Here is a 14,847-nt window from a genome sequence, read left to right as displayed (position 1 = left end):
AAAAAATAATAAAAAGGGCAGGGTGCTTGCAGAAGTCTCGAGAAATTCTGTAATTTTATAGCATGATTCATAATTTACAGCCAATCTGTTTTATAACATTTGTGTGTAATAAATGAAATTTCTCATGAAATTATTTAAATTATATCCTATAGAAATCCTACAAACATGTTCATGAAAAATCTGTAAGACCTTAATGCTAGAGTGTGTATGTACAAGTTACCATCAAAACACACACTAAAAAAATAAATCTTGTGACTGCTGCAGGCACCTGCTTTAATTTTACAGATACACAAGTCAGTCAAACAAACAACTGCAACATTTTGTAGTTTTTCAAGGGTTTATTTATCATTACCAATTACAAACATGTAAATACTGATCTGCAAGGAGCTTAATCAACAGTAAAACAATAAAAGCAAACTTCAGTAAGTAGCAAATATATCAAATGTAACAAAAACTATATGGCCTAACAAACAACTGCAACATTTTGTAGTTTTAAAAGGGTTCATTTATCATTACCAATTACAAACATGTAAATACTGATCTGCAAGGAGCTTAATCAACAAGAAAACAATAAAAGCAAACTTCAGTGAGTAACAAAGATATAAAATGTAACAAAAAACTATATAGCCTACGGGGTGCCCCCCCCCCCCCATGATATGAAATCGTAAAGAGTCATGTTTAACCGAGGTATATCATTTATTGCTAATTCATGATCGACATGCCACCACTTCTGGCGCAGGTGAAATTTTATTTCCTCTCTCTCTCATGGTTTATGCAGATTTTGTGTATGATTAGCTGACAAAGATCCAGTATAAATGCACGCTTTTGGCAAAGTACTAGAAATTCATGATTTTTGCCATGGTTTAAAGCTATGGTTTAAAATCATAGCAACAAGCATGAATTGAGCGCCCTTTGCCATACAGCGTGCCTTCATATTGGACCTTTCTCAGCATACACGCTAAATTAAGCGCAAATTATACACAAAATCTACATAGACCATGATTTCACAACATTTTATTTTTATAAAATATTAAAAGGGCAATTGTATTGATTCTTTCAGACATACTGCAGAATTGATGTAGCCATGTCATACAAAAACAAAATACACTGGCGGAAATATTATTTTTGATGAAAATTAGAAAAAAGTGAAACTCTCTGTACATAACCAATGGAGAGTTGAGCACAATGACATCACAAATTCTGGCGAAGTTGCCAACTTAAGGAAGTCCATAATAAGGATTTTCTAAAACTTCAAAAATACATAACTCGAAAACGGATTATCCAAATTTGCTCAAACTTTTACTGTTAAGTCTTGTTGTTCTTCTCCATTCACTGAAATCATGTGACTGTCTAACTTTTATTCTCCTTTAAGCCTCCTTTGTGAGTTCGGGCCAAGAATATCAAATTAATATGGCCATCAGTTCTCATGATTGAAGATGGCATAATGTACATTATTTTCCTAAACAGCATACAAATGTCTATTTTTGTTCTCAAAATACCCACTTGCCTCAATGAAAAATATGTACATGTTTCCAATAAAAGATGAAGATGATGTACATAGCATAGCTGCCAACCTTTGAAAACACAAATTAGTACATACTCAGCACCTCAAAAATTTGTATTTTTCAACCGATCCTCTTCTCAACTATTTCAAAATGTAATATTGTTGTATCGCAGTATCGCAGACCCCTGGGTAGCAAAACAAATTTCCTTGCAAGTCACATGCAAGCCTAATGTGACAGGGCCTTAAGGAAATGTTGCTCTTACCAATGGTATTAATAAGTTGATCTGTGTGCTATCAGAAGTGTGTCAGGCATTGTTCATGGGACACCCTGTATATAAAGTTGACCAGGGTAAACACCAACATGGTATAATGTTTGCATACTGTAGCATATATCATCAAGAAAACACTATAAACAACCTTCAAAAGAACAAATATACAAATTATATAGGTATAAAATTATAAATAGGACCTGCTGAGGTTTTCTTACATTACCAACAAAATCTAAAAAACTCACTTTGTTCCTTGGCAAGGACTATCTTGGCTCTTTCCAAAAATCAAAGCCTTTCACATCTGGATGCATACATCCTATACTATACTAATACTTATATATATTTTATTTGCATTATGTTGGGGATGTTGAGAAAAGGCTTTCAAGATGAGGCACAAATAATAGAAATTTACAGGTTTCTTACATCACATTGTCTCATCCATGTATTCGTCACAATAAAAATCGTGCATAATAAAGCACATCTCAAAACAAATTGACAGAAGCATAAAAAATGAGAGCTGGATGTCTGCTACTCTGTTTTCCAGTCAGATTCGAACTCTACGATTCCACGAAGGAGGGCAATTATCTTTGGAGACACGGCCGATTTCTTCTTCTTCTTTCCTCCACTCTTTACTGGACTCCCAGGACTGATGCCAATGAGTTCCCTGAAAATACATACAAACAGAGATGTTATCTTGCAAATTAATCTTCATACTTCTAACTACGCTTAACTTCTCGAAATTTGAATATTGAAACGAAAGAAAATATGTCGACTTGGAAAATAATGACTTAAACAACTTGTCAAAAGTCTGTACCTTGTCTTATAGCAGGAATCCTGCTATAAATGCATCTTTTTATAGTGGCTTTCCCACATTCCCCATCGTTTTGACTATGATAAAATATGAGGATTGGCAATAAAAAGCTGCTTGCGGGATTCCTGCAGGGGGGGGGGGGGTCTGTTTCTGCTTATGTTTGTTTTATTGGTTGGATATGGCTGAAAATGAAATGATGTGAGGAGCGATTTTGTTTCCAATTCCGTTATGGACTGATACTAAGCTAGCAACTTGCAATAATCTGTATGAAATCAAAACACAAGTAGTGCTCTAACCATAAGCTGGTGATTAAAACACCTCTTCTTGCCAAAACAAAAAAAACAAATACCACCTGAAATTTATTGAAACATTTTTTGTCCTTCAAACATGAATATACAGCATTGAAATGTACGAATAATGAACAAAGTAAACAAACAAACTAACAAACAAGCAAGAAAAAAATCACAAAAGCTTTTCATACCAGTTAAGAACTCGATGTGAACAATAGCCATTCATTTAGCAACTTTTCACTTCTGACTTTGATCTGTATTCAGTAGTACTGTGCATTCAAGCATAAAATAACCATTACAAATGAGGTATCAATGTAAAGGGGAATAAATGAACCTTCCATTGATATCAAATTCAATAATCATAGAAAAGGAGCAAAAAAGATATTAAGGCTCAAAATTGATCTGCAGGACTTTTTTTGAGGAGTTTAGATTAAAGATAGAAAGAGAACAGACAAGAGAAAAGAGAGAGAGGGAGAGATGAAAGACGGTAATATATCACAAGGATACCATGGTGGAGGTTATTGTCAATATTCCGTAGGTGGTTTTCTTCCAACTCATCAAGGACAATGGAATAATGCACCACCAAGGAGAGAAGGAGAGAGCATGAATTCCTCTTGCATAGAGAGGTACAGGCACCACCCCTCATGGAATGACTTGTGTTGCAGATATTTCACACAAAACGCCAAGAATGGTTGCATCTTCCAGGTCTTTTAGGTTGAAGTCATTATGTCATGCTGTCACTATGGTAACAGACAATAATGCAACATCGAGTGGTAACTGGGGAATGTTCAGCAATGATTCTATGATTAAGGACAACACCACTGTTCTTGCCATTCATCTTGCAGCCATCATGCCCTTTCAAACTAATGATTTTTCTGTTTGTTGTTGCAACCCAACAAAAGTTAGTTAAAATACCCACCTTTGGATGAACTCCATAGTGACTGATCCCTCTGGTGGGTACTCTAGGGAAAGAGCGTAGAAACAGCAGAACAGTGTGATCACTGCTTCCCGGAATGTGGCTATTCCATCATTGACGACAGATCCTTCTATTACAAGATAATAGATGTTTCGCCCTTTGAAGATGTCTTCCCTTGATCCTGAAATATAAGGTGAGAAGTCTGATAAGGACACGTTCACGTAAAAGTGGACAGGAGGATCCAAAAAATAAGGTAGATTGATATGAAACAAATTTGGCATGATATTAAAGCCAAGACTAAATATTTTCCTGATATGAAATTTAAAAAAATTCACTTTTGCCCCCCCCCCCCCCCAAAAAAAAAACAACCAACAAAACTATGATTATGTAGTCATTATTTATTTTAAGCTTGAACTAGAGAGACAAACGTAACAAACTCAACCCATCTTTGTCATAAAAAGTAAATCGATTTGATTCTAATGATACATAAATTATGCTGTTAGAAGTTTTCAGTAACACATTTTTCTCAGTAAAGATTTTTGTTTCGCTTCAGTGACTTCATACATTTTGCAATGTACAATTAAACAATATACGATTCTTTTCACTTCCATCAATTAAAATCAATTAATTTTATGTTGTTTATGATCGAAATAGTGTTGCCAATGATTTAAATTTACAGATAAGTACAAAAAAACAACAACAAAAACAGTAAAATAAATAAGAAATGAAATATAGTACCAGAATTGTTTTAATGTACATTTGATGAGAAATCCTAAAAAGATGGTCAGTAGCAAAAGTTAGATAGTTCATGATCTTTATTTTAGATTTACAGCCATTTAAAATAAATTATGTATGAATTAGTATAAATTAAAATAAATTGTAATTAACTTTTGACAATAAACTATACAATTTTGAAGATTACATTCTGGGTAGGGTGTGTGCCAATTGCTGTTGCGATCGTGCATTCAACAGCCAAAACCTTTAAGGGGGCCCTTTTGGCACAGCCCCCCCCCCCCCCCTATCTCGAGGGTTACAATCTGTCCTTTCATTACCATCATTCAGTAATAGGAGTTCCCTTTAAAACCTTGGCCATTAGTTGTGGAATCACACCGAAAGCCGACATGCTCATAACCCTCTTACAGTCAAATTCAAAAACAAATAGTAATTACTTTAAATAGGCAAATGGTAACTCAACGCAGTGTACAGCGTTATGCACGCGGGTCTTTTTTATTCACAGCCTTTTTAGAAATAGCGTTATCGACTCGGCGCGCATGTGTATTGCCAATGTAAAGTCGGCAATATTTTAAGCCCTCTATTGGCACAAAAATGTCAACAGGTTTTTGCAAGTCTGCCTCGCAATTAGTGGTCAATATACTATCTTGTAGATCTAGTTTATTTACCACTTGCTTAGCAGGTGTGCCGGACACCCAACTCCCATCCTACGTTTTTAGATCCAAGGACCAAAGACAAAGTCCAGAGACCAAACCACGTGTGTGAGAACGTTTGGCATTTTCGATCTTGTAGATCATTAAATAGACCTAGTCCTAGACTAGACTCTAGTCTAGTCTAGAGTCTACTAGATTCTACTAGAGTTTTAGACCGATTAAATCTGTCTCTGTTTTGGGGGGCCTAGTATTTACAGTACGGTCATTAATCGGGCGGCCCTCCCCGTTAATGACCGTACTGTAAATACTAGGTCCCCCAAACATAGACCGAAGGCTCCGGCCGTGTGTGTCGCTCTCAGTCATTAACATACGGACATTCTCTTTTTACCCTCTCTCCACTCAGAGGGTAAAAAGAGAATGTCCGTATATGTTAATGACTGAGAGCGACACACACGGCCGGAGCCTTCGGTCTACCCCAAACAGAGACAGATTTAATCGGTCTAGCTTACTTTACTAGAGTTTAAGCATAAATTCTCGAGTTCTATCCGACTTAAATCTCATCGTGGTGATCACCAACAAACTCAATTCTTAATACTATAAACACTACATTGAAATTCTTGTTATAATACCTAACGAAAAAGAGACTTTAATTGACAATCGACTTACCCAATCCAATTCAAATCACAGGCAGGCCCAGGCTCAGCTCACGAACGAACTTCGCAGGTATGTACTGCATGCATTATGTACATAGATCAGACTACACTATGAACATGACAGACAATAAAAGCGGACAAAATATACAGTTCCTCAGGTAGACAAAGGGACAGCCCTTCACTGCTATTATGTAAAAATGTGTAGAACAGGTGTCACATGCATATTCACCTGTTCTACACATTTTTACATAATAGCAGTGAAGGGATGTTCCTTTGTTTTCCTGAGGAACTGTATATTTTGTCCGCTTTCATTGTCTGTCATGTTCATAGTGCTAACTAGATAACTTCTATGCTGCACTCACGTGTGTGCGCAGCATATAATTAGCTCCTACGCACGAGCGCGCGCCAGCTGGTAGACGCGCATGCGCAAATGCGCGCATTTGTTTACATAATATTATCAAAGATGACTCATTTATTGCCTATTTTGAACGGATGTTCCCACGCCGCCCTCATCCAAATCAATGTTGCAACCACGTGACTCGCAATCAGATGCTCTCGATTCCCAATTCCCACTATGGGGAAAACAAACTTTTGTATTTTAATACTTTGTTTTGGCAACTATAAATACCCTTATTTTTCATTAATTACATAAATAAATTTTTTGGTAAAATAGCCCTTTTTAAAATAACCATGGCAACAAAGAAACAGTTTTTTGCATTTAGGGAATGAATGACTTCGAAAGAGACTGACCCATGACGTCATTTCATACGTAACGATAGAAATCCTACTTTTTATTACTGGTAGCTACCACCGCTGGAAATCCATGTTAAATCATGAAGGTAAAATACAAATATACTTTATTTACTGTTTTATTTACATATAAACATGTGTATCAATGTAATATATGTTTATTTTTATCAACTCTGATTAGCCTTAATTCATATTTTTGTATCGAAGTTTTCAAACGTTTTCGCATTCCGTGCATAGCCACTGTATACAGTACTGTAGCTAGGCCGTAGTACTGTAGCTAGGCAGTAGCATTGTAGCAGCAGGTGTATTGGAATGGGGTTCCATTACGTGTGTATAGCAGGTGTATGTGGAGCAACAGTACCCATTCCGGATCCGGTGCCAGTATAGTAAACACGTATATAAGGCGGATGGCGGGACCTGCTACAGTGCTACACAGTAATTTTTGTTATGAATATGAATATTACTGATTATATCCCGATTTATATTAAAATGCCTTCAGAAAGGCCAACAACTGGTTTCTGTACATTTGTAGAAGCCTGGCTTTGATATGATCTTTTTGGGGGCTAGCTGGTGCAGCCCCATTTTCTTGTATCCACGAAATGACGAACTATACATTTCCTATCATTCATAAGTGTAGTAATAGGGTTGCCATGATTGTTAACAAAGAAATTGCCCATGATCAGACTTAGTACCAAGGGATTCTAATAATTTTATTGAAAAAAAGAAAACTTAACAATTTATATAAATATTAGTATACCGACAGATATCGACAGATATCGACAGATTTAAAATGATTTGGAATTTTGGGTTGTGGCCTAGTTACAGTAGATTTTAAAAATGAAACAGGAAACCCATAATAGCCATCTTTTCGGTGGTGACCCCTTTTTGTGGCTGTGAATGAAAATGTTAATAATTTGTTTTTCCACAACTCGAAATTAAGTTGAAACAAGGCAAAGCCGCAGTCAACCTCGGGCTCAAGCATCATCCAATCGTTCGCAGACAACACTCTGACAGACATTTCTTCATAAGTTAGCAGGTTTGTTATCTCAGTTAATAAAAATAATGATCATTATTAGATTATTATTGTTTTTAAATACTTTTTATTTCAATCTGTGAAACAAGATCAATATTGAAGAGTACAGTCAATGAATGCAAGTCAACAGAATACAAATATATAAGACGGTATAATCACAAACATGAAGACTAGAATACACAAAACAGGAGTCAAAATTACAAATTATATCTTATTCAGTCACATATAAATAATATATAATACCATAATATTTCTTCATTATTTCAATTCATCTTCTTTAAATATACATTAGAACAAGCAGTGCCTGCTAATCAACCTAGATAACATTTTTTGTTTTAATACACCGAATTAACATTTCATCGTACCAAAGTACGGGATCATTATTACTCCTTTGATTTTCAGAGTCCGGTTGTACTTGATAATCTTTATCATGTCTGCACAGGAATAAAAGATCGATGCGACCAAGCGATTTACAGGCTGGTCCTGCTGGAATGCCTCAAGCTGGCCTTCAAGGTATTGCAGTTGCTTTTAAAGATTAAAAAAAAATTCCCTGAAATCATACTTATCAATCTGCCAGATAGTGAAACCATGGTGTATGTAAATTCAGAATAGTCTAAATAAAATTAAATACTCAAAGAGATCCGGTAACTTTGTCTTAGATCCTTTAAAGGCACACTGCCATACTTGTAGCTACTTGCTCCCTCTATATAGAAAACTTCCCCAATCGGTGCCTGTTGGTCCCCCATGATCCTCTTTTTCTTATGTTAAATGAGAGCTGAGTTAATGAGATAGCCACCTGTCACAGTGACCTCGACGGCTCTCTGTGTGGTCTAATCCCTTCTGGCCCAGTAGTGGTGACGGCCTTTAAAAAAATCCTTGATTTAGCTCATGCTGCAATGATAATTATAAACCTTTAGGTCAGTCAGGAACTCCATGACTTTTACAAGCCGGTCTCCTGTCTGATTATCACGATATTTATGATTGAAAATGGAAATCAAATTTTGTGTTTGCCAAACAGTTTTCATAACACTACAGTCTATTGGGGAAAACGAGTATGGTAAAACCGTTCACTCAAAGGTGTTTACTCTTTTGAGGCACTTCATGATCATTTTGAAGTGCAATTATTTTAGGGCTTCAATATAACACCATATCACAGACACTGATAACACGTAGGGCCGTGCATCTCAGATTTAACATTGTTAAACAATTCCTTTAATATGGGTATGTGGGACCTATTTCAATTGTTGAATTTTTTGCTATGACTAACGATAAAAATCTCTATTATAATCTCAAAACATACAAAAATTCAATGCATTTATGGTGAATTACTAACCACATACACTGGAAATGGAATGTTCTTTCAGGTGGAATTAAATGATAGCTCTCAAAGGAGATCACTTTCATTCTTGACCAGTACTCTTGACCAGTACCTGTAAAGGTGAATTACATGTATAGTTTGTATGTCTGGGGGTTACTGGCCAGCCATTGGCCTCTGACACTCCTCAAGAGCAGGTCCAGGTCATTGTTATAACCTCGCAGGTCCCTCTTGATATTGTTTATCTGCGCATGGACACTCTCCCCTCCTTGTTCCCCCATCGTTCCCATCGTTGCTCGCCATCTTCGAAGCCATGGCACAATGTGTTCCTCGAGGAGGTGCATTTTGGGGGGCACTGATTCGGTGGGGAAATTGGTTCTAAAGAAGTGGAGGTAGTCCTTGATGTTACTCTCTGTAGAAAAGAAAATAATGAGTATGGGTTTATAAATGCACATTTTCTGTTCTACATTCTTGGCTTAAAGATTCTGATGATGAATAAATCTTAGCATATTAGGTACAAGTTTATTTGGTTGTGCATGACAGATCAAGGGAGTGTATGCATTGACAGAGGGGGGGGGGGGGGGATAATACCTAAAATACCCTTCCCTTTTATCAAGTACCAATTTATAAAGTGCCTCATGAGTAAAAAGCATAATTGTTTACTTTTAATTTTTTAATATGAATTTATTCAAGTTTTTTAAGACCTTTATCTACCTAGTTCATTTATTTTGTCGTCCTTCAGAAACCCACATGTGTTGATGGCAACATGACAGCGACCAAAGAGAGTGAAAAGATTGCGGTACGTAGCTGCAACCCGTTCTGCTTCCCTGATGAGTGGCTCACTGTCTGGACACAGCTGTTTCATTGTATCAGCTACTCTTGTCGTAAGTCTGATGATGTTGTCAGGCTGTAAGGATACATGAAGATATGATATCAATTAGAATAGAGTTATGGCCATTATTCTGTGAGGAAGAAATAAATTTTTCACATGTTATTTTCAACTTGCACATTTGGTGCCATGCACTTGTAGTTGTAGTAAAAGAGGCTCTACTATACTCACTTTGAGGCACTTGTGAACGTGGTTGCCTATAAAACTCTTTCCGTGATATGCCTGTCTCTGCACATGCATATCTTGCAAGGCTTGATCCAAACTGGCTGCTATCATCCCACTGGCTACGGAAACCTTTGATGACTTGTTCAGGTCAACTTTCTGTATTGGTAAGACAAAGAGAAACCTCAGACTTTATAATGATATCAGCTATACAAGCAAATTGGATTTAATAGGGGAGAGGATAAGCTGTTAGTTTATTGAATACATGTATTATACAGTGTATAAAAAGAAATCAATACGCACCACATCATTTATCTCGGAATCCTTTTCCTTGACAGATTCTTGGAGAAGTTGGACCGGTTGAGAAGCAGCTTCCTCAGGATAAAGGAGAATGAAGCATGATAGCTGCTCCATCAAATCCTTGCGCTCCTCTTCCTTCTCTGCCAGCATAGCCTCCAGTCGATGTCGCTCCACCATGTTGATCATGTTCTTCGATAGGTTGCTTGGGGCGTCCTGGGGAGCGAGGTACGCCACAGTCTGGATGTCTAGCTGGTGGCATGCCTTCTCCATACTGTTAAAGTGCTTCAAAAACAACCCGAGACTGATGTGTAGGCCAGGGGGGCATACCTGCAAGAAAAGAAAGAGTAAATGAATGAATCAATTGCATGCATGTTGATTGAATGTTGAAAGGAAAAAATGGTCATATGTAGAAATTAGATTTTTATTACAACTTTTGTCATACCTGATCGATGGGGATTGTAACAAGGGGCTGCCGCACTACGTTGAAGTGGTCCTTTGCACTTTTGGAGCCAGAGTGCTGGAACTGGTGGAGGTGTTCCTCAAGAGTTGCTAGAGTCCTACTCTGTCTCTCCCCTCTTTCAGTTGCTGGCTTCATCATGTCCTGCTTGCTGACAAGACAGTAGAGGCAGCAGTGACGACCTTGATAGAGGGGGAGGGGGATGAATATACATTAAATTTTGTCCTGATGTGGGATAATGAGGGAACATCATGATAAAGGTAGTATTAAAGTCATTTATTTAATGATTTTCCCTTCCCATATCAAATCATGCAAAAATAAGTTTTGTTCCTTCTAAAATTGCACTTACCATTTGGACCTGTTAAGCCATAGATTTTGGAGAGGTACTCATAGTCTCCAAAGTGGAATGCTCGCAGTGGTCTGCCTCTGAGGAAGAAGAGAGGAATTGTTGACTTGAATTAAACTTGTGCCAGCTGTTCATGAATTATGTACCATTTCATATTATTGAGGCCTTATATGTTTTGAATTGCACTAATGCATTGTTTTCTTGTTGTTTATCCTCGTACCATTTTATCTGTTACTTTCCATTATGGTATTTATATACTTATTTATCTTTTTCATCTACATGTATATAATTATATTATAATTTTTTTTATATCATTTTCTACAGGATTTTAGAAAGCCTCTGCCTGCAGGATACTATCAATCATTATCTTCAAATATATAAGGTATGTAAATATTAGACAAAGACAACTGTACCTCCATGTTGTAGTTGTGAGATGTTCTATCTCGGCCGAAAACCCCTGAAGAGCCAGCTGTAAATTAAATATATTATCTACAGCATCAAACATCAGGACGATTGTTGTGTTCTGGACACTGTTGGGCTTGGACACATTTGCGATTTGCATCATCATTTTGAAGGAGGAACCTCCCTTGTCACCGCCAACCTTTAACCATACCTCCCCTCCTGTGTCGTCAAAGGATAGAAGGTTCAGCCTGTGGAGAAGAGATGGGAAAATGAATGTTAGATTTGCTGTTACTATCCGAACAAGCAATGTATATTTTATGGAGTAATATTGCAGATAGTAATAAAAACATTAGTGGGTATAGTGACTTACTTCTCGTATTCGTCCAGGAGGGACATGACCTTCCTCTCCAATGAGGTAACTTTGACAAGTGGAGTCTTGATAATCTCCGTCTCCTTCCTCTCCTCGTTATGGAATTGGAGGGGAACCCATTCCCCCTCCAGGTTGTCCCCGATCAATTTCGCCTCTTGGGCCCGCACCTTCTTTTCACAATCGGAAGCAATGTTGTGTTCCTTAAGCCATCTGAAAAAAAGAATAACAAAATTATTAACTGCTTGACTTCTTGGTGTTTCCCCTCTTCCCCGCAAAATGTAAAGTTCTTAAAAAGAATTAATGTTGTCACAAACTGATATTTAATAAGAATGTTAAATGATAAAAGTTCATAGACTACTAGTACCACTGCCAAAAATGTGTTCCTTACGATTTTAGTTTTCTTGTCATCTTCCAGCTTAGCCGAAGCATGGACCTCATGTTGACCATGTCTATGTCGTTGATTTTGACGCTGGAGGATGGGTCATCCAGAGCCCCTGCCTTGTGAGCCCTGGAGACTTCGTGCCTAAACTGGACGTCTGGTGAGTGGGAGATCTCATCCCGGATGGCAGCAAGTTGCATGCTTCTTCTTCGCCTTGTTGATGGAGTGCTGTCTGCAGAGCTTATTCTGGGCTTAGTTATCAGTTTCGTAACCAGGGGCTTTTCATATGTGAAGAAATGCAGGAAAAAAAGTTAAAATGATTATCTTAATATTATAGTACAACATTTGTTGTAGAGATCATGACCCAGTTTTCATGATGGGGAACAAATAGAACAGGAAAGTTTTGGAAGGGGTATTCCACATGGCACAAAAACAAAATATGAAATGAAATCATTTAAATGTCGACAAAGATCAGCAAATGATTTTTTCCCCTTCATGATATCAACTAAATTAGAGCAAGACTTGATTAAAATGATATATTACGAGTATAATTTCTGTACTGCCATGTATTGTGTTCTTTAATCTTAAATACAGTTCCCTTTGTGAGAAGTTGTCCCTTTAACCTTATATTATAATTGCATTTGACCATAGGACAAATTTAGTAGCTTAAGGACAGTTGTGAAACTTACCATGTTTATATAACCTTTGTTAACTGTGAAAGTTTAACATGATGGCAAACCTGCATAAAAATTTAATACAGTTCATTTGATGATTAGCTCCCTTAAATCTATTCATTTTTTTTTTTAACTTGGATACATGTAATGTTAATACCAGCAGATTGTAAGTATGAAAGATATTTGAAAAAAAAAGGAAAAAAAGATGCGACTTACTTGTCCTTTTGTTCTAAATACAGCAGTAGCACCATCATTAGAAGTACGTAATTTTTCTCGGAGTAGTACGGTACCAATTTCCTCCTTCTGCTGAGGGGTGAGTTGGCTTATGAGGTTGTCAGTGGTTTGTTTGTGATCAGTATGTGTGATTGTTGGATGGTGTGAAGGATGGCTGTGATGTGTGGCTATGTCATATGTGAGGTTTGTGTTGCATTGCTTGCATGATATGTCTGATTTTTTAAGAATGTTATGGAAGTATGTGGGTGCTGGAGTTAGTGACTGGAAATGTACGTGTGAATGGCAGGTGGGGCATGAAATATTTACACGAGAATCGGACCCAAACAAGTTTTGTACACAAGACATACAAAACAAATGTTGACATGGTGTTGAAACGGGACAAACAAAGACACATTCACATACTCTACAACAAAATTGACTGTCATTGGGTACCCCAAACCTCTCTTTAAACAAAACTTCATCATCAATTGCAATGTCGGGCACCCTTGAATTAGCTTTCAAGGAGTCGAGGGTGGCATGAAGTGATCGGTCTATCCTGGGACGACCTGTGCTTTTTTTCTTAGAAGGGCGCCCTCCAACTGACATTTTTTTAGAATGGGAACACACCACACAGGTTTGACTTCGTCTGTGTGGTGCCCAGATAGCTGTTGGCACCCATTTTTTGTTTCTGGGCGATTTCATCCCAGTGTAGCACCCCTTGCAAAATGCCTTAGGATGGATGTCGGGCTCATCATTCTCTACTGAAACAAACTTACTTATTAAAACAAGATAATCAGCTATGTCAAATGATGCAGGGTGTTTGGTGAGCATTTGGCCGCAAAGCCTACAAAGCTTTGCCAAATGGGCCAAATGCTCATCCAACCCCCCACCCCCCTCCAATCCCCCTCCCCCCTCCCCACCTTGACTCCCAGGCCTGTGCTTACACGACATTAAAGGGGTGGGGCCACAGTGATGGTGTGAAAGGGGTTAAGTGAGGCCGATGATAAGATGAGAGTTATTGACAGATAAAAAAAGTAGGAAGCATAGAGACCAAAAAAGGGATTAGGAAGAACACTTTGACAACTTAAAACAGAATGCCACCAGCCCTTTAAAACTCTTGACTTTTTGTGATAATACTATAAAAAGTTTGTTGATAAAATGATGAAAAACTATAGTGTAAAAGCTCACCCCCGCCGTACGTAACAATGATCGTCAACGTACGCGGGGATTCCAAGAAAATTCTATGACCTCATATGATTAACATGACGTATACGTTTTGTATTGTTGATCTGACATCTCATTGGTCAAATCACAGGTCTAAACTTGTCCAAAAGTTTGTTTACCCTACCCCCTTTCAAATGAACTTTGAGTTTCCCGCGCCCGCGAAATGAACTTGAAATGTAAACAAATGTCGCCCTCAGCGGCCAATCTTGGACAGTCTTAATCATCACACGGTCAATGTGCAGTGCGCGTACGTGCACTGTACATGTACGTACGTACACATCATGGTAAACATGCACAATTAATGCATGGCGCGCGCGTGCGAGTGCAAGCAGCTAGCAAGCTATAGCTGGCGCTGGCCCGGCGCGCCCGGCCGGTTCGTTCTGATCTGATCGATCGCCATGCATGCATATATGGGCGCGAACGAAGTGCACGCATGCATGTTACACGCTATCGCTAACGGTAACAAAAAAGTTGGCGGCAAGAAAAAAGAAAAGAAAGAAAAAAT

General features: G+C 37.8%; 1 protein-coding gene and 2 long non-coding RNA genes across 5 annotated transcripts; 1 reads left to right on the top strand and 2 right to left on the bottom strand.

The window, feature by feature from the left end:
- Positions 1 to 318: 318 nt before the first annotated feature.
- On the bottom strand, positions 319 to 6,026 carry LOC115919295. The gene is made up of 3 exons (XR_004061786.1): positions 5,842 to 6,026; positions 3,794 to 3,971; positions 319 to 2,437 (listed from the first exon to the last, which is right to left on the bottom strand). It is a non-coding gene; the product is annotated as an uncharacterized LOC115919295 (long non-coding RNA).
- Positions 6,027 to 6,207: 181 nt separating this feature from the next.
- On the top strand, positions 6,208 to 12,375 carry LOC115919337. Of its 2 annotated transcripts, XR_004061804.1 has the most exons (7): positions 6,208 to 6,667; positions 7,519 to 7,614; positions 8,054 to 8,124; positions 9,669 to 9,810; positions 10,316 to 10,621; positions 11,405 to 11,462; positions 12,268 to 12,375. It is a non-coding gene; the product is annotated as an uncharacterized LOC115919337 (long non-coding RNA). The 2 variants fall into 2 exon arrangements; XR_004061805.1 differs by lacking the exon at positions 7,519 to 7,614 and having other exon boundaries at positions 6,209 to 6,667.
- Positions 8,747 to 14,594, bottom strand: LOC105439624. 2 transcript variants are annotated; one of them, XM_030972841.1, is made up of 10 exons: positions 13,122 to 14,594; positions 12,241 to 12,509; positions 11,853 to 12,062; positions 11,494 to 11,730; positions 11,084 to 11,160; positions 10,720 to 10,916; positions 10,281 to 10,604; positions 9,987 to 10,136; positions 9,641 to 9,833; positions 8,747 to 9,338 (listed from the first exon to the last, which is right to left on the bottom strand). In XM_030972841.1, the coding sequence occupies exons 1-10, from the start codon at positions 14,067 to 14,069 to the stop codon at positions 9,055 to 9,057; spliced, it is 2,889 nt and encodes a 962-aa protein (XP_030828701.1). In that variant the 5' UTR covers positions 14,070 to 14,594; the 3' UTR covers positions 8,747 to 9,054. The 2 variants fall into 2 exon arrangements, with proteins under 2 accessions (XP_030828701.1, XP_030828702.1); XM_030972842.1 differs by lacking the exon at positions 13,122 to 14,594 and having other exon boundaries at positions 12,241 to 12,887.
- Positions 14,595 to 14,847: the final 253 nt, after the last annotated feature.

The sequence above is a fragment of the Strongylocentrotus purpuratus genome, unplaced genomic scaffold (genome assembly GCF_000002235.5).
Source record: "Strongylocentrotus purpuratus isolate Spur 01 unplaced genomic scaffold, Spur_5.0 spur5_scaffold_6, whole genome shotgun sequence".
Taxonomy (NCBI): Eukaryota; Metazoa; Echinodermata; class Echinoidea; order Camarodonta; family Strongylocentrotidae; genus Strongylocentrotus; species Strongylocentrotus purpuratus.
This window is presented reverse-complemented; position numbering and strand designations above follow the sequence as displayed.